General features: G+C 64.2%; 1 protein-coding gene across 19 annotated transcripts in view; it reads left to right on the forward strand.

Annotated features, from left to right (window-relative positions):
* MCF2L (MCF.2 cell line derived transforming sequence like) overlaps positions 1–24,033 on the forward strand; it is a 132,229-nt gene that overhangs the window by 59,685 nt on the left and 48,511 nt on the right. For 16 of the 19 annotated variants that reach the window (XR_009400084.1, XM_059378185.1, XM_059378197.1 and 13 more), the window contains one exon: positions 23,315–23,398. Coding sequence is in view for 17 of the 19 variants with exons in the window: in XM_059378185.1 (XP_059234168.1) it covers positions 23,315–23,398 (84 nt within the window). In the remaining 2 variants the exon portion in view is untranslated. Of the gene's footprint in view, positions 1–7,974; positions 8,047–12,504; positions 12,819–23,314; positions 23,399–24,033 lie in introns of those variants that run through there. The other 3 variants (XM_059378191.1, XM_059378194.1, XM_059378196.1) reach the window with 3 other exon arrangements.

Below are 24,033 nucleotides of genomic sequence, written 5' to 3' on the forward strand. Positions count from 1 at the left end.
GGACGGAGGCCGCTGCGAACGGGAGCCGCCCACTCAAGGCTAGTGTCTCCATTTGTGTTGTGCCAAGAAAGGAAGCTGCAGACTGTACAGGCTTCCCGTGCGGCTCAGCTCGTGGCCTGTGGCTCAGGACCCGCGGACGTGGCGCTCCCAGCCCGAGAGTCCCGTGGGGCAGGACCGTCCGTAGAGCAGCTTGGCCTGTAGTGTGAGGGGCCGGTGCTCTGGGTCGAGACATCACACGCCCGGCTCTCTTCGCCGGAGGAAGGTGACGGCACGGGGTGGGCCCTGGAGGGAGGCTCGTGGCCGGGGCTGGGCAGGGGCAGGGCCTCGCGGTGCTTCTGGTCCCCTCGGGCAGGAGTCTCTGGAGGAGACATCTCTCCCCTGCCCTGGCCCCACTTTCCAGAAGCCCCTCTGTCCAAAAAGTCGGCTCCCCTTCTGTGCCGCAAGGGGAGCGCTACAGTCCCCCAGGGCCCCCAGCCCACCTGCAGCAGACGTTGGTTTCATCCTCAGTCCGTTTGCTCTTTCGTCTTTCCTCCATGTCCCCAGTCCAGCCCTCCACGGCCGCGCCACAGCTCCTGAGACCGAGAACGGTGGCCACGTCACAGGAGGTGGCTCAGAGCTCTTGCCTGGAAATTGGAGTCAGGGCAGCGGGTCAGGGGTTGCTGTCTTAGAGCCCCGGGACCAGGCAGTCCCGCGCTCTGACTTGAGAGCGGGATCTGGGGACACAGCCGAGGGGCGTCTGTATATCAGGCAGGAGCCTGGACCTGGCCTGAGTGTCACCGAAGGTGCCGTCACGTGGGCATGATGTGAGAGCCGGAACCCTAACCTTTCCGGGATGTGGTCACTCTGAGGATGCAGTCACGGGAGTGTTAGAAAGTGGGTGTCTGTCGAGCTGGGGCAAGATTCCCCAGCGAGCCTTGTCCCCAGTGTCACGGGGAGGGGGGTTGCACCCCAACTCCCGCCGAGCCGCAGTCACCAGCTGCTGGTGCTCTGGGTCTGGGTCTGGCTGCTTCTGTGGGGTGCCAGGCACCTCACGCTCCCCTGTGTTCGTGTTTTCCCAAACACGGCAGCAGAAAGGTCAAGTTGGCACCGATGTGCGTGAACCCTTCCCACCAGGCTCCATGTGTGCGTGCGTGGTGGCACACGGACGGGCAGCGGCCCCAGGACCCCGCAGAGGACTTTGTGCATCTGGCAGGAGCTCGAGCTCAGTGTCTGGGGCCTTTCTTGACTGCAGGCTCCGTGTGAGACACAAGGACTGGGCTCGGTGACGCTCTCACGCTGACCCATCAGTCCCGTGGTTGGGACCTGCACACAGATGGTCCATCCCTGCTGCAGCATGGCGATGGAGCTGCTCGTTGACACCATCCTGTGCACAAAGACCCGGAGGATTTAGAAGCCGGGTTGGCAGCGCAAGTGTAAATCCCATTGTGGGATCCATGCCCTGAACCCCGCAGCATCTGGAGGCTGGCGGCAGGGAGACGGCTTTCTCCGTGTCACTAGAGAAGGCAGGCATTTCAGACACAGAGAGTACAGCGCGTGCTGAGAAACACCAGCAGACGCCCATCCTGCACGTGGGGCCGGCAGGTCGACGGGGGGCATTGGTGCAGCCCATTGCCAGGGCCGTTCAGAACGCCTGTGACGTATTCACTTGTGCAGAGAAACCTTTATTTTCCAAGATCGCTTGAAAGAGGAGTTCGGAGTGCTCTGGGACTTCTATATGGGAATAAGTCTTCAGGAAAAGAAACAGGTTTCTGTATTAAGCTGAGAGCAAATGAATTCACCAGACATTCCGAGGCCGAGAAGGGCCGCTCTCCTTTTGTTGGCCACAGACCCAGAGCGTGTGCCGTGGGCCGGGCCCACGCGTGCTGCTGCGGGGAGAGCAGGGAAGTATCAGGCTGCGTGGTCGCCGCGGAGACTGGGATCAGAATCCAGAGCCAGAAGGACCTCCCTGGGGTACTGAGAAGCCCAGGGATGAGATTCCTGAACTAAAGCGGGACTCCCGGAAACTCCTGCCCCTTCCCTGGGAGAAGTGGCCCCGGCAGCCACCGGAAGGTCCGCGAGGTCTGCACGGGGGCCCACGACTGCTGCTGGCTAACTGCACCTGGCAGCCACAGGGGAGGGAGCTGGAGGCGTGTTGGCACCAGGAAGCGCGGCCTGAGCTAACCTGATGGTGAACCTCCCTGGGAGAGCTGGCCAGAGGCCTTCCCCTTCAGCAGCTTCCCTGATCTTGGGGTGTTTTCCTGAATGGCATGGACTCCTTTCTGTCACGTTTTCCAGTTGCATTACACATTTTGGGGGGAATAAAAGCACATTTTTTTAAATAGCACAGTTTCATTGATATGTTGGAAACATAACCGGAAGTTGTTAAGCTTCCAGAAATCTGTCAGATAGTTGTGTACAGATTGGATGAAAAAGGCGTCCTAAATGGACAGCTTAAAATGCAATTGAAATTTGCATTTTAAAATGTTCACGAGGCTTTTGCTTTTTCTGCCCAGCCTTACAGCTGCACAGAGCCTCGTGGGGACTGCGGGAGTGGGACGCAACAGGCGGCCTTGGGGGGTGCCCATGCTCCAGCCAGGATGCCTGCCGGAGAGTCCGGCTTGTCCCCGTCCCAGCCACAAACCCCCTCAGTCGTGCTTGGCCAACATTTGGGATTTCGGGCCTTGAACACGATTTCTGCAGTGATCTCGTTGTATTTAAAACAAGGGAAGTATTACTTTTATTACTAGAAACCAATGTGCCCTAGCAGTAACCCGAGCTCTTGCCGCCAAGGCCATACCGGAACGTCCGGTCCTTGCTCCGTGGGGCGGACTTTGGAGCGCGCGGGGCTTACTGCAGGAGCCGCTGCACCCCGCATCACACACCTTCTGAACCGGGTCTCCTTTATGAAGCGGATGCGGAACATTCTGGGGTGCGATTTTCGGGGGGCATGTGGCACTTACTAATTCAACCTACCCTCAGCTGCTCTTTTAATCAGTCCCTTTATGTTGTATCAACACAACTTTGAAACACTGTATCAACACAACATGGGAAACAGCAAAGATTTTGTTTATGCTCCGGAGTTAAAAGCACTGACTTTGACACTGTATCTGAGCTCTGAACAAGACGAAAGGCAACGCTGTCTGTCTCTGTCCACAGCCAGGCACAGCACCAACCCTAAAGCACCCACCGTCTGGCCTTGCTTGGTCAACCCCAGTCCACGCCAAGCATCATGCCCAGAACGGTTGCAGCTCAGGACGCCGGGGAAGGGAGCACACGTGTTAATATCAACATGGGAGCAGCAAGGGGCAGATGGGGTTCCGGGTGGCTGTGACCGTGGCCGGGGACGCATGTGACCATGGCCGGGGACACAGGACCTCGAGTTCTCACCGGAGACACAGGGGCTTCAGGCAGAGATGTGCGTGTGGAAGCAGGTGGCCTACTGAGAGACTGGGGTGGGACCTGGGGACAGTGCGGGCCGTGCAAGGGGCTCTGGGCCGTGCAAGGGGCTCTGAGCCACGACAGTAGCAGCCCAGGGGTGGGGTTGCCGGGGAGACGCTGGAGGAGGGGCCCAGCATGCATGTCTTCCGGGGATGGAGAAGCCAGCAGAGGAAGCTGGAGGTCCACTTGGGACTTGGGGGGCAGAGGGGACGGACATCAGAGGAGGAGGTGGTCCTTCCTTTAGGACCGGAAGTGTCTGTGAGAGCCGGAACGTAGGTCTGAAGGGTGGCGGGTCAGCCGTGACCTCACAGACACTGGCGAGGGGGGCAGCTGGGGACAGCGGGAGTGCCGGAGCGGCAGCCTGTGGACAAGACTCGTTCCCTGCAATAAAAACCACATAAAACACAGACCTGCTGCATAAACTGGCCTCACTTACAGTGGAAAAGCGGGTGTGGCGTGGCCATGTCCAAAAGCTGTGCACTGCCCCAGGGCACTAGGCCCACGGGATCCTCCGCCACAACTGCACGAAGGCTGTGCAATGATCTCGAAGGCTCCATTCAGAAGAGGTGAGACCCTTCGGAAGCTGCTGCTCCACGCCTCCTTCATCTGTCCGTCCCTTTCTCGGAAAACCATGCTTTGCCACTCCCTGGGCCGCCTCTGCCCCACTGCGGGGAGTGGGGGGGTGGTTCCTGCCTCCAGGTGGGGGGGCCTCAGGCGATTTCCGGGATAAAGCAGGGACCCTTCTGGGTGGTTAACCTGCTGGATGTCCTGGTGTGAAGGCTCCAGGCTCCCTCTGTCCCGTGAGAAAATACTGTCCCTTCGCAGCCATGCGTGGTCGGCCCGTGGAAGCTGTGTGCGCAGCAGCCCTCCTGGGGTCTGCGGGCCGTGCACACTTGGGCTGGGGCACCAGTGGGGACATGCCTGCCAAGAGGGTGTCCCACCAGAGCAGGGTGGTGGCGAGGTCCTCGGGGAGAGGGTGTGACGTGCTTCCAGGATAAGAGTGATCAGGATGAGGGTGGTCTTTAAAGGGCAGAATCGGGTGCATGAAGGTAGAGTCCATGGTTGGTCAGCAGAGGGCAACACAGAGGAAAGAGAATATCGGCTGGGGGCTGAGTGGGTGAGGACGGAGCTGAGATTCCGACCGGAGGAGCGGACTGCGGGCCCCAAGCCCAGAGGGGTGCTCAGAACTGTGGGATCTGCAGCCCCTGGCGGCCAGGCCCCCCGGGGCCGCATCCTGGGAGTGCCCTCCGCACCTACCTGCCCCCCCCAGTCGGGTGCATGCTCTGACCTGGAGGTTTGTGGGCGGTGTCACGGCAAGCAGGGCCTCTGGGCCAGAGTCTGGACGGTGCCAGGGAACGCATCTGAGGCTGGAGCCTCCTTCCTGAGCTTCAAGCCTTCCGTTTGCCCTGGGGAGCTGCCCACCTCTTCCAGCTGCTTGGGGATGTGCGTGAGACCTTGTTCCGCAGCCAGACCCCCGCCACGCCCTTCATCTCAGGCCGAAGGCAGGCCTGAGAATGGCAGTGTGGGTTTTCCAGGGTACTCTGCGGGGCCTCCGCACCCTACAGACCGACAATGCCGTCTGGGACAAGCTGGTGTGCGCTGTGTGCCCGGGTGGCGTTTGGGGCCTGCTGGCTGGGTTCCCATCCCCAGTGGGCCCCCTCCTTGCTGTGCACTGAGGCAGGGGGCTCAGTCTTCCCATCTATAAGATGGGCACAGTGGCACATTTCTCAGAGAGCCGCGGGGCCCCTGGAGTTTGCCCAAGGTCAGTGGCAGGGACGCCTTGCTCCCCCCCCAAACCTCTCCTAATGCTGCATATCGTCCTCGGATGCACAAGGAGCCCGTCTGTCCATGGGTCTGTCCCCCGTCCTCCACTAGGGCTCCGCAGTCTCAGCAGGGGCCCTCTGATAACCCGGAGGTGAAGAGTGGGGTCCCGCAGAGCTGGGGCCCCGGCACCTGGCACACCGCCCTCGGCCTTGGTCTGCACCAGCAAACGCTGCCGCGTGTGGAGTGAGCGCTGGGAGCAGTGGGAGGGAAGCACTGGCTCAGGGACCAGGGGCGCCGCAGTGCCTGTCATTGTCCAGTGCCAGAGCCCAGACCATCTGTGTGGTCTGAGACTGTGCCCACCGAGACCTAACTTTGTCCCCTCAAGGTCTCTGCAAGGCTGTGGCAAGTTGCCAGCCACTCATCCTGGTCCAGGCCAGCGCCCCCCGTGACGCCAGGAGGGACAGCGGGAGGCAGCAGGGGGGATCTGGCCCTAGCTGCCCATCGGCGTCCTGCGGGGGCTGCAGGGAAGGAGAATGGGGCCCAGGGGGTCGCAGCCCTGACTCTGCTGCCTGCCAACCCTGGGGTCACGTGGGCCAGATGGGCCACTGTGGAGGTGCCTCGGTGCCGCTGTGGGAACACAGACTGGGACTCCCGAGGCCGCAGATGAGGCCCCTGCCGCGGTGGGCGGGCCCGAGTGAACAGGCCACAAAGGACAGTCCCGGGGCCCCAGACCCAGCCGCATGGCCCAGGCCTCTGTCCTGTCCACACACCTGGACCCATGCGCTGGTCTTCTTCCCGCAGACTCTCCCGAGCCGAGGGTCCCGCCTCTCTCCTCCCTTACGGCCTCGTCATGGGGCTCTCTAGGTCCCTGGGCTCCGCAGGGCCTCTGGGCACAAAGTAAAGGACAGTTTAAAAATGAGCTTTTCTGAGGCCTCCGCTGTCTGAGGGGCCCCTGGGGCGTCACCATGGGCTGGAGCCGCTTCTGTGTGTGTGGCTGCGCCGTGAGCCCGCGAAACCCCGCAGGACCCCGCAGGACCCCGCAGGAGACTGTAAGACCCCGCAGGACACCTAGGAGCCCATGGGACCGTTGTCCTGCCCTTTCCGTGACATGGAACTCATTCATCTAGGGCACACTCGCCGTGGGTGCATGGCATCTCTCCTAAGGGGTCCCCCGAGGCCACTTCCATCCCTCCATCTGCTCTCCCACATCCGTGGACCTCTTTGTCTGATGCGCATCCGAGGGCCTATGGCACAAGCCCCTCGGCGCCCATTCCGAGACTGACCCTGCTGGGCTCCAACGCTGGCTGCAGCCACCCGCCATTTCCTGGCTCATGTGGCAAGGCCCTGCCTGCCTCTCGGCGGCTCCTCCCCGCCACCCCCACGAAACTCCCGCTCAGGCCTTCAGACACACCCGACACCAGCTCTGGCTTCTGTGTGCCACCCGAAGTCACTTCCTTCCAAACTCTCCAAAGAGGAAAGCGACATGCAGCTCGGTTTGGTGTTAGAATCTGTAGCTCTGGTCGGGGTGTGGTCCTGAGCCCCAGGCCACTGTGGTCCTGCCCCAAAGAGCATGGGTCACCTCTTTGCACCTTCCGGACTCCGCCCACCAAATGCGGCTTGTGCCCTCCAGACGGTGTGGTGGGGGGCACTGCTGCCATTCCAGAGTGGAAAGAGCCCGGAGCTGCCATCTGAGTCCCGGACACCCCCTGCCCGCCGCCCCCAGCTCCCGCAGGCGAGGCCCCCTCGCTCCCGGACCCACGGGTGTGCCGTGAAGGCAATCAGCCTCGCCCTGCCAGTGTCCACGCCTACGGTAGCATTTTAATTAACCTAAAGCTCCAGCTGTGTTTGCTCTCTGCCATGTGTACCCAACCCCAGAGCCCGTCCAGGTTCGTTAGGTGTGTGACATGAAGTTGTGGATCCTGGAGGAGAGCAGGGCTCCTGCCAGGTCACACCAGGTCGCAGCTTGTGTCCTCTGGAGGGGAGCGATGGGTACCAGGCCCTGCCTGGAGGAGGAAGCAGCTCATCGTGGAGGTGATGGTTCCTGCGGCTTGTGTGTTTTTCCAGCCAGGCACACAGAGCCTCTCTCTTTAGTTCACAGACACCAGGCGGGGGGTTCTGGGGGCCACGTGTCTGCTCAGGGACCTGCACGGGGCGGGGGGCACCCAGGTCCCTAGATGCTCCCTGGCCACCCCTCCATGCCCCGACAAATGTGCAGAGAAAGTACAAGACCGATGTGGAAGAGGAAGGCGAGTGGAGAGTGGGTCCGGGTGGTGGGGTCGGGGTCCCCGATGCCTGATTAGGAGGCTGGGTCTGCACGATGGCGTTCACCTGGCGATGGGCCGCCACAGCCAGTTTGGAGTCAGAGGGAAAGTAAGCCTGAGAGGCCAAGGGCGGAGCAGACTGACCCGGGTGGTACTGTCTCAGGAGAAGCAGCCGCAGCGGGAGGATCCAGAGAAGCAGGGCTGAGTGCGGGGAGGAAGGGGAGGGAGGGAAGCTGCAAAAGGGACCCAGCGGCCACCGTGTCCAGCTTCACCTGCTGCCCCGCAGAGCAGACACCTGCTGGCCCGCGTTGCCGTGGTGATGAGACAAGGCAGGTGGTGTGCGGGAGCGGGAGGGGCCGGAGGCTGGTGCTGCGTGCAGGAAGCAGCCCCCGACCGTGTCGTCTGGCAGAAACGGGCAGGAGCAGGCTCTGCCCTCCGCATCCTTGTCTTTCAGGGCCTGGAGCCCATGCTCACATCGTGTCAGCGTTGCTGTAGGGTTCGAGGGGACACAGGTTTGTCCATGAGGACATCACTCTGTGCCTGGCTTAGCTTTTCTTGCACCCCAGGATGAGGAGGGATCAGTGCCAACCCCTGCATCAGTCAGGTAGCAGCATGGAGGGGCTGCGGGTGGGTACTTGGTGCTGCTGGTACTTGGAGCTATGAGTACTCAGGGATATGGATACTTTGATGCTGTGGGTAATTGGGCTGCGGGAATTTGGCACTGTGGGTACTCAGGGCTGCGGGTACTTTGATGCTGTGGGTACTCGGGGCTGTGGGTACTCTGATATGGGTACTCGAGGTGCAGGAACTTGGGACTGTGGGTACTCTGATGCTGTGGGTATTCAGGGCTGTGGGTACTTTGATGCTGCGGGTACTTGGGACTGTGGGTACTCTGATGCTCCGGGTACTCAGGGCTGCGGGTACTCTGATGCTGTGGGTACTGGAGCTGCAGGTACATTGATGCTGTGGGTACTTGGGCTGTGGTTACTCAGAGCTGTGGTACTCCGATGCTGTGGGTACTCAGGACTGTGGGTACTAGGTCTCCGGGTACTCTGATGCTGCAGGTACTCAGGGCTGTGGGTACTCTGATGCTGCAGGTACTCAGGGCTGCGGGTACTCGGAGCAGCAGGTACTCTGATGCTGCGGGTACTCGGGCTGAGGGCACTCTGATGCTGTGGGTACTCAGAGCTGCGGGACTTGGGCTGCAGGTACTCTGATGCTGTGGGTACTTTGATGCTGTCGGTACTCAGTGCTGCGGTACTCAGCTGTGGGTACTCATGGCTGCCGGTACTCTGATGCTGTGGGTACTCAGGACTGTGGTTACTCTGATGCTGCAGGTACTCAGGACTGTGGGTACTCGAGCTGTGGGTACTCTGATGCTGCAGGTACTCTGGGCTGTGGGTACTCGGGCTGCGGGTACTCTGATGCTGTGGGTACTCGGAGCTGTGGGTACTTTGATGCTGCACATACTCGGGCTGCGGTTACTCAGGGCTGTGGGTACTCTGATGCTGCGGGTACTCAGGGCTGTGGGTACTCTGATGCTGCAGATACTCGATGCTGCGGGTACTCTGATGCTGTGGGTACTTGGAGCTGCGGGTACTCTGATGCTGCGGGTACTCGGGCTGTGGGTACTCTGATGCTGTGGGTACTCGGCACTGTGGGTACTCGGGGTTGGGCAGCCTCATCTTCACACTTTGTGTTTCAATGTTCCGTCGTCACCTACCCTGTCTGCTGGATACTGTGGATTGTGGCCAGAGTCACTGCGCTCCTCCCAGGAGTCAACAGTCCTGTTTGGGGACCCAAGTGGCATGTCACCTGCTTCAGGCCGAGGCGGCCCCTGTGGGCACTCATACCCTCAGCTCTGAAGAGACCGGGCCTCTGTGTCACTAGGCTTCTCCCCGGGGAGGTAGCCAGAGGCCCCCAAACCCCTCTCAGGGAGAGCAGCCGGGAATGCTGGTGACATGAAAGTCTTGCAAACCGCCCCACGAGACGCGCATCCACGGCACGGCCACCGAGCAGTCAGCACGCTCTGCCCGCCCCGTGGGGCCCGCACCCCTCGGTTCTCCGCAGACACTGCCTCCCTCCTGTCCCCTCCACTGCGGCCTGCGGGCGGAGCTCCTGAGTTGTCACTCTCGTCTCTGAACGCGTTTTGAGTATCTGCCGCAACCCTGTGAAGAACACGTCCATCTTAAGGGAAAGTCTTCTTGGCCCGACAGTGGGTTCTGTGCTTGGAGCTCTGGTCCCGGTGGCCTCACTGCCCGTCACACAAAGCTGACACAACACGGGCTCTGGGACTCTGCCGGTTTCTGAGAAAAGCCACTTGTCGGCTGATCAGGGTTGACGTCCGCAAACCCTAGAGCTATGCCCGTCCTCCAGGCCCGCGGTCAGCCCTCTGTCAGATGTGTCTCTGCCCCGACTCCGGGCTCCAAGCTCAGCTGTCCCCGCAGTGCGGAGTGCCGCCCCCCGGCCGTCCTCTGAGGCCTCGCACAGCTCCGGCGGCTGAGCCATTCCCAGAGCTGGCCTCTGGCTCCGGAGACCCGGCAGGAGAGGGCCACGTGCCCCTCGGGCCGCACGCCCTGCCCTGCAGCCCCGGCTCCTGGCATGCTCTGCGCTGCAGAGAAGGAAGCCGGACGCAGAGCCGCAGGTCCTCGGACGGCCGGGTGGCTCGTGATGAGAAGGAGGCCCCCGCGCGCCAAGGAAGGAGCCACCGCAGGCGGTGGGGACCGTGGTGGAGGGCCAGGCGCGGGAACCTCAGGGAGCGTGTGCGGCTGTGACCCCCCGTGTGGGGCGCACCTGCCTCCGAGGGGTCTCCAGGGCGGCAGCCGGGCCCGGACAAGGCACCGCGGAGAGAACGCCCGCGCGCCGCCGTTGCACGCTCTCCTCCTCCACAGCCCTCCCGGGGCCGCAGCCGCGTGACACGCACGTGACACGCGCGAGCCAGGCCGGAAGCAGGGAAGTGCCGAAGCAGGGAGAACCTGCCAGAGGCCAGGCCTCTGGGGCCGCCCGAGGACCCGGTTAGGGCAGGTGTGAGCACAGTAGACTGGGGTGTGAGGGCAGGACGGGGCAGACGTGAGGCTGCGGGTGTTCGGCTGCGGGCCATGAGGACGGGTCACAGTGTGGGGGAGGGACATGAGAAGGGCCCCTCGGAGGATACATGTGGGGGAAAAGCTCAGAGTAAGTGATGGGTCAGCTCCATGGGTGTTTGGGGCGGAGAGTCTGGTCTATCCTACTAACAATTTGGGATTCGTCTGGCCCTTCTCTGACCATGGCCAGGGCTGGGACGGAGCTCACGCACCACGACCCCATGGTGACGCGCTGGAGTCCGACCACTCGCTCACTGTTCCCGAGCCCCCCGGGCAGCGGGCACGCGTTTCTTGGGTGAATGACCCCCGTGTCTGCCGAGGGAAGACCTTCCGCCAGCCACTTCCTCTGTGAAGTCCACGTTGCCCTTCTGAAGGGCACCCGGCTTGCTCGCTCTGCTTGAGCCCGAGGGCCCACCTCCTGGCAGCTCGGCAGAGGCACTGGGGGGGCACTGGGGGTCGCCTGGAACCCACTGCCCTGCTTCCTCAGCTGTGGGCCTGGGGCCTGGAGGCCGGGGCCGCCGTGTCAGCCCAACCTGCCGTGCGAACCGGGACAGCAGCGGCTCCGCAGGCCCAACCATGTGTGTTCCCTGGGAGGTGTGGGCTGCCCCGCTGGAGGGCCGGCCCTGGACGTGGTCAGCAGGGAGCCCAAGGGTCCGGAGCTAGGGCCGCACCCCGCCTCCCTCCAGGGGACCCGCTCTCTCCAGCAACTGGGAGAAAGGGGGCTGTGCGGGCCCAGACGGAAGACCCCTCTCCCGCCCAGGCCGGTCCACCCGCAGGCTGTGGGGGAGCTCCGGGCCAGGCGTGGCTGTCATTCCTGGACACAGGACCAGAGGAGCCCGCCCGGCCCGGCCCAGGTGCAGAGCCCTGGCTGAGGTCGCGGCCTGCGGCAGCTGCTGCCTTCCTCAGCACAGCCTGTCTCTGGCCGCCCTGAGGCCACACTCCCAGGCTTTGGTGTGTGGACGCGGGGTGGGGGTGGGGGGAGCACCGCGGTAGCTCCTCCCTCTACCACATGCCCCTGTGTTGTCCCCTCTGGTGGCGGACCTGCTGGTGTGATGCCTTCTTTCCCAGAGCCACCGGGGTTGCTGGTTCCTCAGCGGGGTGGGGCCTCTCTGTGTGCGGACTTCGAGGTGTCCCTGGCTGGGGGCCTGCACGGTGCTGTGGGGGAACCGTGCCAGGGTCCGCGGTGCGACTGGGGCCCCGGCAGGGGTGATGCTGGCGGGTACAGCCGCGGGTCCCCCCGAGCCAGGGCCTTGTCCCCCGCTGTGCTTGCTGTCCCCCTGCCTGTCCCCGGGCAGTGCCGGAGTGTTGTGCCCGCCCCGACTGGAGGGTCAGTGCACAGGAAGGAGGGGGTTGGAATTGTCCAGCAGGTCAGTCTGGCCACGTGACAGGTGCGAAGGGGGGTGTGGAGCGGGCGAGGGCAGCGGCCATGGCGGTGAGCGTGCCCCCAGCATGGGTGTGTGCAACCTTGCTACCCGAGGCGCAGGCGGGTGGGAACCGAGTCCTGATGTTATATTCCAACAATGGGTAAAAGCTGCCCACGCCCGCAAAGGCTACTGCCCTGACCCCACTCAGGACGGTCTCTGGGGCCTGGGCTCCAGCTCCACGCACGCCCTCCGCTTGGGCTCTTCCTGCCCACGACCTGGTTCCCACCCCCACCCCGCTAGCGGCCTCGGTCACCTGGGAGCCCCTTAGCAGGGAGCCAGGCGCCACCTCCAGCCCAGACCAAACCTGCATCTTAACGAGCTCCCCAGGGGGTCCCCCTCCCCCTTACATTTTCCAAGTTCTTAGTCCTTGGGGGCGTCTGAGGTCCCCGGAGAGCTGCCGGCTGAGCACACACAGCTCTGCGAGGAGCACAGGCGCCAGGACAGACAGACAGGGGGACGGACAGATCCAGGCGGGGCAGGAGAGGTGCAGACCCTGCCCCGCCCACCGCTGGGGAACGGCTGCGCTGGGCACGGGGGCCCCGCAGGGAGGGTGCAGACGGGCGGCAGGGCTGGAGCCGGAGCCGCAGGAGCTGCTGCGCGGCGGGGGCTGGGCTGCCCCTGGCCAGTGCGTCTAGGGAGCGTCCCTCCAGAGCTGCGGACCCAGCACCAAGGCCCTGGGACCAGGCCAGCGGGCCACCCAGAAATGGAGCCCCGCCGCCTTTGTGCGCCCAGGACGGGCGTTCCAGGAGACAGGCCGCCGCCTCCTGACGCCGGGGCGCTGGTGGCAACAGCATGACCTTAAGCCTCATCTCCAGGCTGTCGCAGGACACCTCCGGGCTGTGGCTCTCCTGCGCACCAGCACAGCACAGGTGCGACTGGGCTGTGCGCGGGCGGGGGCTGGGGGGCAGCGCATGGGGGGCAGGCGAGGGGCCCTCGGGGGACGCGGCAAGTGTGCCCACACAGGGCCGTGCAGACCGAGGCTGGCGGCCCTGTCCGTGGGGTCCCGGCTGGGACGCGCTCCGGGGGTGGGGCTGTGTCTGGCGACTCCCTCCCGCCCTGCGGGGTGCCCGGGCCCGCTTGAAGCCGCGCACCCTGGAAGCTGAAGGAGCTCTCCCAGCGGCGCCTTTGTTCAAGCTTTCCAGGAGACACACTGGTGCTGCGGCTGCCAGGAACTCCGGGGCCTGGGGGCGGGCTGCGCTGTGGTCCCCACGGCGGCCGGTGCCCAGACACCCTGACAGAGGCTGTCCAGCAGCGGGGTCAGGCCTGGGCCCCCGGTCCCCCGTGGTAACAGCCACCTGGGTTCCGTGGGACCTGCTCCGGCCCCCAGTGGGGGTGTGGGCACCTCTGAGGCCAACTGGGGTGCCCGAGGAACAAAGACCAGGGCTGGAGGGTGAGCACGGGTGCGTCTCCTTGCTGCTGGTCTGAGGGTGACGGGCGCTCGTTTTGAAGTTATTTGTCAGGAAGTACGTTTTCCAGCAGGTGCTTCTGCCGGAGGGACGGTGGCAAAGAGCTCATCCTCTGTTTCCGTAGATTTGAATGAATCAGCCAGATCTAGATCAGTAGCAGTAGGTGACCATCCGCCATCCCCAGGTTGAGGACAGAGGCCCCGGGTGTGCGTGACCGGGCCCGCCACGGAGGGGGCCGCAGGGAAGGCCGGACGCAGCGCCGCACGTGGGGCGAGCCCAGCTGGACCTGGGGTCTGCGGTCGGCCCATCGGGGAGGGCGCGGGAGGCTCTGCGGGACACGCTATGCTGCGTGCGGCTTGGCTGCGGGCGGGCCGCGCTCTCGGGGTGCCTGGCACCCCGCACGTGTGTTCTTTCCAGGAGGCTACTCTGCGCGGCCACCGGTCATTTCGGACATGAGCTCGTTCTCCTCAGTGGGGACCGGCTCTGGTTCCCGTAACTGCCTCCAGCAGACGTTACCTCCGCGGTGCGCCGGCTGTCAAGGGAGCAGGGGGGCTCTGGTGTAACTCAGGGTGGGGGGTCTCCCGTCTCCACAGACCACTGGCTGCTTCTCCAAACAAGGGCGTTTGTTGCCTGAGGAGGAGGCGGCTGTTGGTCCACGTGACAGCGGGTCTTCCTCCCGCGGCTGCTGCAGAACACGTCATGCCGGCTTTGATTGGCACCTGCTGTTTACCAGCAAGGATGCCCACGCCGCCCCTCACGTCTGCACTAGCAGTGGCTCGTACCTGCCCTGAGTCAACAGGAGACCAAGGGGAGGCCACGGGCGTAACCGTATCCCAGGGTGACTCACACTGCGGAGCAGGATGGGGGGTGGGAGCCACGATCCCGCCACAGGCTGAGGTGCCTCCCGTCTTGTCCTTGTGACATCCGTGAGGTCAGCAGTGCTGCGTGACCTCTCCCCACCACAGCCAGCCCTCAGCGCCTGTCCCTGCCTCCCGCACGCTGGACCGTGTGTGTGCCCAGCGGAGTGGGGGCTGCCGGGGGCTAGCGTCCGTGAGGCCCCGTGTCCCTGCCCTGCCGGCTGTGGCAGCCCTCTCGCAGGCCGCCGTGGTGAGGCCCAGAGTAGATGAGACGTGTGAGGCCTCCATGAGGGTTAGTGCAGCCTCTTGTCTGCTTGTAGCTTTCTAGAATTCTGGGGGCTTAGGACGTGGGCACAAGGTGCACGTCTACAGCTCAGGGAAGAATTTTGGAGAGTCCCTGGGATTCCTGGAAGGAGCTCACTGCCGGTGTCAGGGACGGGCCCCGCCATGCCTCCCCTTCTCGCACGCGTGGCCTGTGAGCCGCCTTCTGAGGGCAGGTCCAGAGGAAGGGTGCTTGTGAGCCCAGCCCTGAGGAAGGACCAGAGACAATGATTTTCCTGATCTGTTGACGAATAGGAAGACTCGGTCAGAAACATTTGCTTTGTTTTTAAGCAGCGGTGACAGGTGTGGGAGTGGGGCATGTGTGTCCCTGGTGTGCGTGTGTGCTGCGTGTGTGCTGTTTACATGCGGCGCGGGTGAGACACGTGGGCCGTGCCTGCCACCGGAGAGCCAGTGGAGATGCTGAGGCTGATGACGTGGGCCTGGGGGACGCTCAGCCCAAAGCCAGGACATGTGGCCAATGTGCTGCCACCCATACTGCCCTGGGGCTGACGGGATTTGTTTTTTTGTTTGTTTTTAAAGATTTTATTTATTTATTTGACACAGAGAGATCACAAGCAGGCAGAGAGGCAGGCAGAGAGAGAGGGAAGCAGGCTCCCCGCTGAGCAGAGAGCCTGATGCGGGACTCGATCCCAGGACCCTGAGACCATGACCCGAGCCAAAGGCAGAGGTTTAACCCACTGAGCCACCCAGGCGCCCCAAGATTTGTTTTTGCTCCAACCCAGAGTGTGCGTTTCTGAGGAGCGGGAGACCTTGTTCTGACTCTGTGGGTGCACAAGGGTGGGGGTTGTTGGACACACGGGACGAGCCTGCTGTCCTCCCTGGCCCCGGGAGCTCACTGAGATCCTCCGGCATCAGCCGATTCAGCCTCCGGGGTGGTCCGCACGGCACCCTTCTGCAGAGGGCCAGCCTGGGGCTATTCTAGGAGCCACTGGGCTTGGCGTTCCCAGGGTCATGGGCTATGGCTCTCCTGCAGGGACGGCCCATGGCTCTGTCCGCGAGGTCATAACCCTAGCCAGAAACGGCCCTGGCCCTGTCCTGGGTCCCTATCCAGGCTACCCAAGCAGAGCCCTCTCTATCCTGGGACAGCAGAGAAAGCTCAGCAGCAGGAGCATTACGGGAATGACAAGTCCGCGGCTGTCTCGTGCCGAGACCCTTTGAGGCAAGAGCTGGCCGAGGGCTGCCATCAGCGAGCTCTGGGTGCCGCTGGCTTGCCGTCCTAGTCACCCGCCCCACCTGGCTGCCTGCGCTGGGCTGGTGTGGCCGACACCTGCCTGGTCCCATGAGCCTCCTGCGCCACCATCCCATTCTGGGCACTGAACACCTGTTACATGGCCGCGAGTGTATCCCGTGCCGCCCCTCCAGACGCTCCGCGAGATGCCGCCGTCCTGCTCTGTGGTCACGGGCTCCCAGGGGCGCTGAGCATGGAGGGCTTCGCTGTGGCTCTCGTGGCACAGTGTGGTTTCGCAGCTTCACGAGCAAACACGCTCTAGTGTTGTGGCTGGACCCAATATTTGTGCCTTAAGACCCATCTGCTGTTGACTGTGACCAGGTCTGTGCGCCGCTGCCGCACAGCATGTCTGAGAGGCGCAGGTCACCCCTGTCAAGCCTCCTTGTGCTAACACTCGTTTGGCAGTGGGCGCTGGGCGGGGGGTGGCCTCAGCCTCCCAAACCCTCCCGCCACGCAGCTTCTGGCCAGCGGGGAGCCTGCGTACCTGCTCCTGCCTCAGGGGAGGTCGGCCTCCCGCCTGGTCCCCCACCCTCGGGGCATGGCCTTTGCAACCTTCCAGGCCCCATCCTGGTTCCCAAACCCACACAGGTGCACACTTGGCGGCAGGGCCCAGGAGGACTTGTGCTCTGTCGAACTGAACAGCCGTGTGACTCAGAATTCTCAGGAATTTCAAACCCTAGAAATGTTCAAAGGGAGCTCCTGGCTGGGCCTGGTCCTCGATCTCACTGCTGGGCGGTTCTGGGAGAAGTGGGGGCCAGCCCTGTCCGCCGTCCAAGAAGGACAGGTGTGTGACAGTGGCCTTGGGGGGGACCCCGGTGAAGGAGGCTCTCGCTTGTGGCAGGAGGACCCTTCTGGGCTCCAGGGGCTCCAGGTCCCATGGCCAGAGCTGCAGTCAGGACCTGCCTGAGCCCAGAGGTGGCCTGGCCCCGGGCCGTGACCCCCGCTCTGTGACACACAAGGCAGCCTGAATGGAGTGCTGCAGCAGCTCTTCCCAGGCCCCTCTTGTCTGCCTCGCTGGTGGCACACGGAGGCGAGCGGCTGTGTCCAGGGCGGGACCCACACCGGGCTCCCGGACACCCACCCCTGCATGTCCGAGCCCGTTTCTGTGCTCACCTCCGTGGGCCTTAAAGCAAAACCAGAGCCCATGCACTGAGGACGCATTCGCTGGCCAAAGGCTGTGTTCGCACAGCCCTGCAGAAAACCGTTCCACAAACGGGGCCGTCTGGCTCCACAGGACCCTTACGGCAGCCCTGAGCCCCGAGAAGCAGCCCTGGCCCGGCGGCTGGGGACACCCCCGTCAACCTGGACCCCAGCCGGCAGGTGAATGGTTTTCCTCAGGATTCGGGAGGCTGGCCTGTGGGCCGGGTGCTGTTCGGGGGCCTGGAGCCCACTGCTTTGGGTCCCTGACCTCCCCCTCCCATCTGTGGGGGCGGGGGAACCCACTGAGGTGTTTCCAGGCCCACCGTAATTTTCGCCTGCGAGAAGGCGCCTCCGAGACAGTGGGCGCTCGGGCTGGACCGGCGCTGCTACAGAGGGACAGGAGCAAAGGCCCAGGGATAGGGATCCCCAGGGCGGGCGGAGCGCCGTGTGACCGGGGCCCTGCTCGCCCTGAGCACAGCCGCAGCCCGGCTCCTGCGGGGCACAGCTGTTCCCTTCCTTAATCCAGACCCGCTCCAGGCACCGGCTCCAGGCACCGGCTCCTCCTACCTCAAGCGCCAGAACCCGGCAGGGACAGGGTGGAAACAGCAGGCAGGGCCGCGTGGGGCCTCCTGAGTGTGGGGCCTGCCCCTGCCCGGTCTGACGCCATGACCTACGTGCACCGAGGGTATGAAGGCGTTCCTCACCCACGCCAGGACCTCCGGAGCCAGTAGGGCTGGGTGAGCAGGGCAGGCCCAAGGAGGAGCCAGAACGGTCCCGAATGGTCCAGAATGATCCAGAATGGCCCAAGGTGGTGTGAACGCAAGGAGGGCTAGTGCTCTGGGCTAGTGTTGTTCGTGGGGGCCTGGGCTCCCCGCTGGAGCCAAGGAGGGCTTTCACGTGGGCTCAGCTAGTTCGGGGCAGAGGGGAGCCCGACCGCGGCTCCCGAACACGGAAGCCAGGGCATGAGGACGTGGAGGGGGGCTCAGAGCCCCCGTCAGGAACCGTCTCCTCCAACAGGGGGTCCGGTGTTCGGGTCGGGTTCTGAAACAAGGTCTTGAGGAAATGCTGGGCCTGACCGAAGGGTCCGTGCCTGTTCCGACGCGTTCATGCTGCCTGTGTAGCCCCGTGTGCTCTTCCCACAGGAGCCTCCATGTCCCGTCCCTGCGTGCGTGTGCGTGTGCAAGGCTGCGTTTCTGGGGGGACAATGGCCGTCCCCCGGTGCCCGCCGCAGGGGCCCTGTGGGCAGGGACCCCTGCCGTCCACGTCTCCCGTGGTTGTGATTTTCTCGGTAGCAGCGGCCAAGGAGAAAATACCGTGGACAGAACAGTGGGCCCGATGCACCCCACCCCCATCGGCCCATGGTGGTTTAGAAAGCCAGCGCCGGCCAGGGCGAGGGCAGGGGGTGCTCCCCGTGCGTTCGTGATGCTGAACCCTACCCACATGCCAGATGCAGCGCACGTCGCCCCGCGAGCAGGATGCCACAAAAACTCGCTCAGGAGGTGGAGGAACCCCCGGAAACCAGGGACCCCCCCACAGCAAAGGCGAGTCAGCACACAGACCGTGGCCCCCTGGCTTCAGCCCCTTGTCACAGCAACTCCTGGAAGGCTGCGCAGACGTGCCCGCAGCCTGCATGCGGGGTCCCTGGGGCTGGGTACAGTGCGCCGCTGGTTCAGGTGTAAAGGCACAGAGTGGCTGCTCCCTGAGCCGGGCCTCCAGGGTCACAGTGCCCGACGCGTCCCCCGCCACCGTCTCCTCTGCCTGCCTCAGGGACAGCGTTCACGAGCTCCCGGCGGTCGCAGCTCAGACTAACAGAAACACGAATACAGAACCATGGGAGCGGCTGAATGTCATTTCTTGGACGGCTGAACCAAGGGTCAGGGACCACAGGCGCACATGATGGTCGGAACCCTGCGCTCTGCGCTCACCCTGGCCCAAGCTCACTGGGAGGTCCGACGTCTCCTGCTTCTGCTCCTTCGAGCACAAGAAGTGTCTCCACCTACAAACCCGTCCCGAAAGTCACCCGGGTGACAACCTCAGATGGATAACCTTGTCCCTCCCTTTGAGCTGCTGCTCTCCATGGTCCCCGCTGTGTGGCCTCAGGCAAGTCACTGGGTGTCTCTGTGCCTTAGGGAGCTCGTTGGGGATGGGATGAGAATGCTCCGCCTGCTGGGCCATTGAGGCAGACGCGTCCTTGATAAAGGTGCCACTACGCTGACAGGGTTCCTCTGGGCATGATGTTGGCTGACGAGTGGCAGGTCTCGCTGGCCCAGGAGTGCGGGAGGGCCCTCCCCTCCCCTATGCCGACTACTCCCACGACGGCAACCCGTGTCTGAGTCGGTGTTCGAGAGGCACCTGCCTTCTGGACTGACCTAAGGCCTGGGCGGGTTTGGGGAGGTTTCCCCATCTTCGCCGTGGCCCGGCAGGGGCTCAGGTCCGAACTTCTCCGAAAGCCTCGCGTCCTTCTACGAGGACAAGCTGGGGGATCCCCGAGGGCCCCTGGAAGAGCTGCTGGTCCTCCCTGTTGGCGTCCTGGAACCCTGCTCCCCACAGGCTGCAGGGCCAGCACACAGATGACCTTCTGCGGCTCCGACCCCAGCGGCCCCATAGCGGGTGCGGCGGGAGAAATGCTCCGAGCTGGCGGGAGGCGGGCCGTGAGCCCTGCGGACACTCAGAGGCCGCACGCTGGCCTTGGCTGGTGGCCGTCTCTCCGCGTCGCCGGGGCCTGGTTGTCTGCCCGTGGCGAACACCGAGTCGTGTGGCATCTAAGCCCAGCATCCCCCAAGGCCTGGCTTCATGTGGCTCCCGGGCGGGGTGCGGCTCCCTTCGCGGGGAACGGCGTTCCGAAGGCTACTTTGTACGAGGCTGCGTCTGGCTCCGAGCCCACAGAGTGTGTGCCAGTCCACGAGCCCGGGCACAGGGCGAGAGCGGGCTCGCTCTGCAGGGCCGGGCCCAGGGCGGACATGGATGGTGCCGCCTGCGGCCCACCTGGCTGACCCTTCACGAGTCAGGGATGAACGAGCAAGCGTTCACTGGGTGGCAGGCAGAGCCGCAAGCTCCTGACGTCCTGGAGCGCGCCTCGAGCCATGCAGCCCCTGACCGGCTGGCGTTCTGCTGGACATGGGTCTGACCCCAGCGCAGCGTCACCTGCGGGGAGAGCCTGGGCCACGGCTGCGGTCCACTCAGGCGGGATTGAAAAATCAGGGTGCCCATTCCGCACGCACCTCACCAAGGCCTCTAGAAGGTTCCCAGGCAGGCCTGAGCTGCAGACCCGCCAGGCACGGGCACACGGCCTCAGGGGCTCTGGGAAGGAGCTTCTGGGGATGGGCCGTGGGCCTCAGGGGCTCTACGGAGGTGTGCGGCCTCGGGGCTGTAGGCCTTCATCCGTACCCCGCTGTCACTGTGGCACCAAAGAGCTTCCAGACGGCGGCAGCCTTGCCCAGAGCTGGGACCCAGGGCAGCTACACTGTGAGCTGAGGGGTGGTTCCCATGAGGGGGTGAGGGGGCTGTGTGTCCCCAGCCCTGCGCTGGGCCCCCAGCCCCACCGCTGAGGGGCCCCAAGGAGACAGGCTGCCCTCTCTGTGCCCGGGCCTGTCCGCCTCGCTCCACTGCCTCTGTGACAGGCCCCGTCCCTTTCGCGTCCGGCTGAGACGGAAACGCTGGAGACGGCACCCACAGTGTCGCTCTGGGACGGCGGGGGCCTCACCTGGCCCTCTTGTTGGGCCCGCGGCTGGGACGACCCCCTTCCTGTCCAGACAGCTGACCCTGAGGCGCGGGGGAGGCTTGTCCTCCATTTCCTGCTGAGCTAGGGGTCCTAGCGTCCTCCGCCGTGAACTGTGCCCTCCCCGCGTCCCCGAGCGGCAGCTGCCCGTGCAAGAGCCGCCCGCTGCCGCTGCAGGCTCAGCCCCCGGGGACAGAAGCCGGCAGGTGACAGGGACACTCACTGCGCTGTGGCCCTTGCTTATCCCCAGCTGGAGAGCGGTGGGCAGTGACCATGTAAGCGGAGTGGCCTCTACATGGAGTCCGTGCCTGTGGACCCACCTGTGTGCCGTTTCCAGCCTGGGCCGTGCACAGAGTAATGCTCTCATTCACGCCTGAAATGTGGCCTCTGGCCTACGGCACAGTATCACCACACGCTCCGTCCCAGAAACCCTGTGAGCATGGGATGCCCAGCGAGGCCCCGGTCAGCAGTCCACGGGCTCCGGAAGTCCTGCACCGGCCTGTGTAAGTAGAAAGAACTTTGCTGAACTGGCCGGACTGCCACCGCGGGAAGTCACCATGTCACGTGCCTCTCACTTCCTCTGTTCAGCGCAAGCTCTTTGAGCTCCTATCCCAACAGCTGCTGGGTAGTGGTCCACAGACCAGGTCCCCGTGACGCACGGCGTAGGCCAGGAGGTGGACAAAGGCCTCTGTGAAGATGTGATCTCTTGACCAGTAAGATCGGACTGGTCGGCAGACGTGGAAGACGCATTACAGGAAGCTGCTCATGCAAAGGCCCTGAGGCTTGAGGGACCAAATTCATGTGGACAGCGACCTGGTCGGCGGGACCGTCCGTCTGTCGGACAGCACAGCGCTGGTCGGTAATGGCAGGCCTATCTCCAGCACATGGGGAAACCCTGGGCCATCGGGTGAGCCGGGCACAGCGCAGACTGCTATGCAGTGCAGGACTGAGCTCTGGACTCCGGGAGGAGGTGCTGCCCGGAAGCCTTTGCCGAGTGGACATGTCTGAGGGCGACCATGCAGTGTCCACCGTCAGAGGCCTGGACACCCGTAGTCGTCTTTCCTCATGGGCTGGTGGGATCTGACGGGAGTTGGGGGCGCTGGTGGTGGCGAGATCTGGGTGATGGTCGTCACCGACGCTGGGTCCCGGCTAAGGCACTTACCCACTCAGTATCTGCGGCCTTCCCCCACCCCTGGCACATCTCCAGACTTCGGAGGCCTGGCTTCCTGGGGTCTGTGCTCCACGACCAGCATCTCTGGGGTTCTGGAGGCCGAAGTGGTGCACAGGTGTGCTATTCGCCACGTGCTGAGTCCTTCCTGCCGAGACGAGGAACATCTGAATGTCTTCCCTGTCCCCGCCGCGTCCAGGCTCGCTGCAAACGAGTGCGCGTGTGCAGGCAGCGCGGGTCACCGGTCTGGAATTTAGGAACACGTGCTGAGCTCCCTCGGAGCAGGTGTCCCCTGCCCTGTTTCCCTCCCGTAAAGGAGAACCACAGCTGAGCCTCCCCATGGCCCGTGGGCGGTGGCCTCTCTTGGGGAGGCCATGCAGGTCCCAGCGTTCTGAGTGAGATGGGCACAAGCTGCTGTCCCTTCCTGAGCCTGGAGCCACGGCCACCGCTGCCCATGGGTCCGAGCAGGCTCAGAGCCCTGCGCACCCCCTCAAGCACAGGCAGGGTTGGGGCAAGGCCGTCGGGTGCAGGCTGCTCCCCGAGGGGCCTGCCTGTGTGCCCAGTGTGTCAGCGTCTACACAGGCTTGTCTGTAGACCAGAAGAGCCGGCTACGGGGCTGGTCCGAGTAGGGTGCGTTTTGCCGGCTCTGCGGGGATCTTCAGCGTAGAAGAGCACTCCTTGACCGGGCCCGGGTCGTAACCTGGCGTAGCCGGACCTGTGAGTCATCAGCGCGGTCCTGAGTGTCTTTGGAAAAATGGTGTTAACGTCCCAGAATGCGAACTCCGCAGTGCTGCAGGGGTCTGGCTCCAGGTCACCTGCTTGCTGGTGAGGCCGGCAGACCCAAGAGCAGGACAGGCGCCCCAGCGTCACGCGTCCATGGTGACACACAGCAGCCCTGCCCCAGGCCCCTGACCCAGGACTGGCAGCGCGTAGGCCGAGCCCGCTTTCCCACAGCATCCTGCTCAGCGACCCGGCTGGGCACCCCGCCCTCTGTGTCTGCGTCAGGCAGGCAGGGGGCGCGGTGCACAGGACAGAGCCCTGCACATTCCCTCGTGTGTGCGAAGGTGTGGACCCGCGGCGGTGGCCAGGTCTCCTCGCTGACCTACAGGGGTCTGCTCGGGCTGTACCGGCCCCGGGGGCACCCAGACACCTTCCAGGGCAGGGGGCAAAGGCTGTGGGCTCTCCTGGGTGTGAGTGCCACGCACACCCAGGAGCTCTCCTGGTCCTTACTCCCAGCCCTGCGCTCCTCTGCCGCACCTCCGTCTGTCCGTCCCTCCTCCTGTCCGCCTCCCCTCGGTGCCTCCGACGCTCCCCACATCTCAAATATTGATGAGCCTCCTGGCCCACAGCGTTCTGCGCGCTGAGAAACAAAGGCTTCTGTGCACTGGAAACCAAAATCCTTTTTCCGAGCACATGACCGCCGGCCCCTTCGGAGTTCGCAGACGTGCGCGGCTGTGTGAGGCGGCTTCCTCGGAATGACGGGGCGTCTGTCTGCTCTCCCTGCAGATGAAATCATGCACCGGGACATCAGCCCGCTCTGCGCCGCGGACATCCAGGACCAGCTGAAGAAGCGCTTCGCGTATCTGTCTGGTGAGTGCCGGGCGGGCCGGGGGAGGGTCCACGCCCCAGGCTGAGCGCTCCCTGGATCCCTGGGACTCTGTGGGTCCCATCGGAGCGTGGGAACCGGGGACACGGCGTACGACATGGGCTGCTTTGGGTTTCACCGAGGGCTGGGAGATGCTGTGCGGTGCCCCGGGGGAGGGCGGCTGGGGCCCTGAGAGGGATGCGGGCCGAGCACTCTTGCCTGCAGACTCCAGACTATTCCTAAGAATAGGGCACAGCTGACCTCACTCTTGCAGCGTCCAGGGGCTGGGGCTGCCTGGCTGAACACAATTACCTTCCACGGAGAAGGCCACGGGGAAGGCCACAGAGTGCTGCCGACACATGTGAGCGGCCGACTGCCCCAGCGGCCTATCCTGGGGTTCCCGGTACCCCAGACCCAGCGTGCAGCCGCCTCCCCGCAGGCCTAGGTTTTGCCTCCCTCCGCGGGACGACCTGCTGTCCTGGCCAGCTGTGGTGCACGACCCCAGCCGCTGCACAGTGCTGGCGCATTGCGTAGGCTAAGGGTGTGACAGCAGCTGCGCAGCTGCCCTCACGGCTGCGTGGGCCCCGTGTGGACAAGACCACCGGCCACAGTTCCTTGCGCTTCATTTGGGGCCTCCCCT

Source organism: Mustela nigripes, chromosome 15 (genome assembly GCF_022355385.1).
Source record: "Mustela nigripes isolate SB6536 chromosome 15, MUSNIG.SB6536, whole genome shotgun sequence".
Lineage (NCBI taxonomy): Eukaryota > Metazoa > Chordata > Mammalia > Carnivora > Mustelidae > Mustela > Mustela nigripes.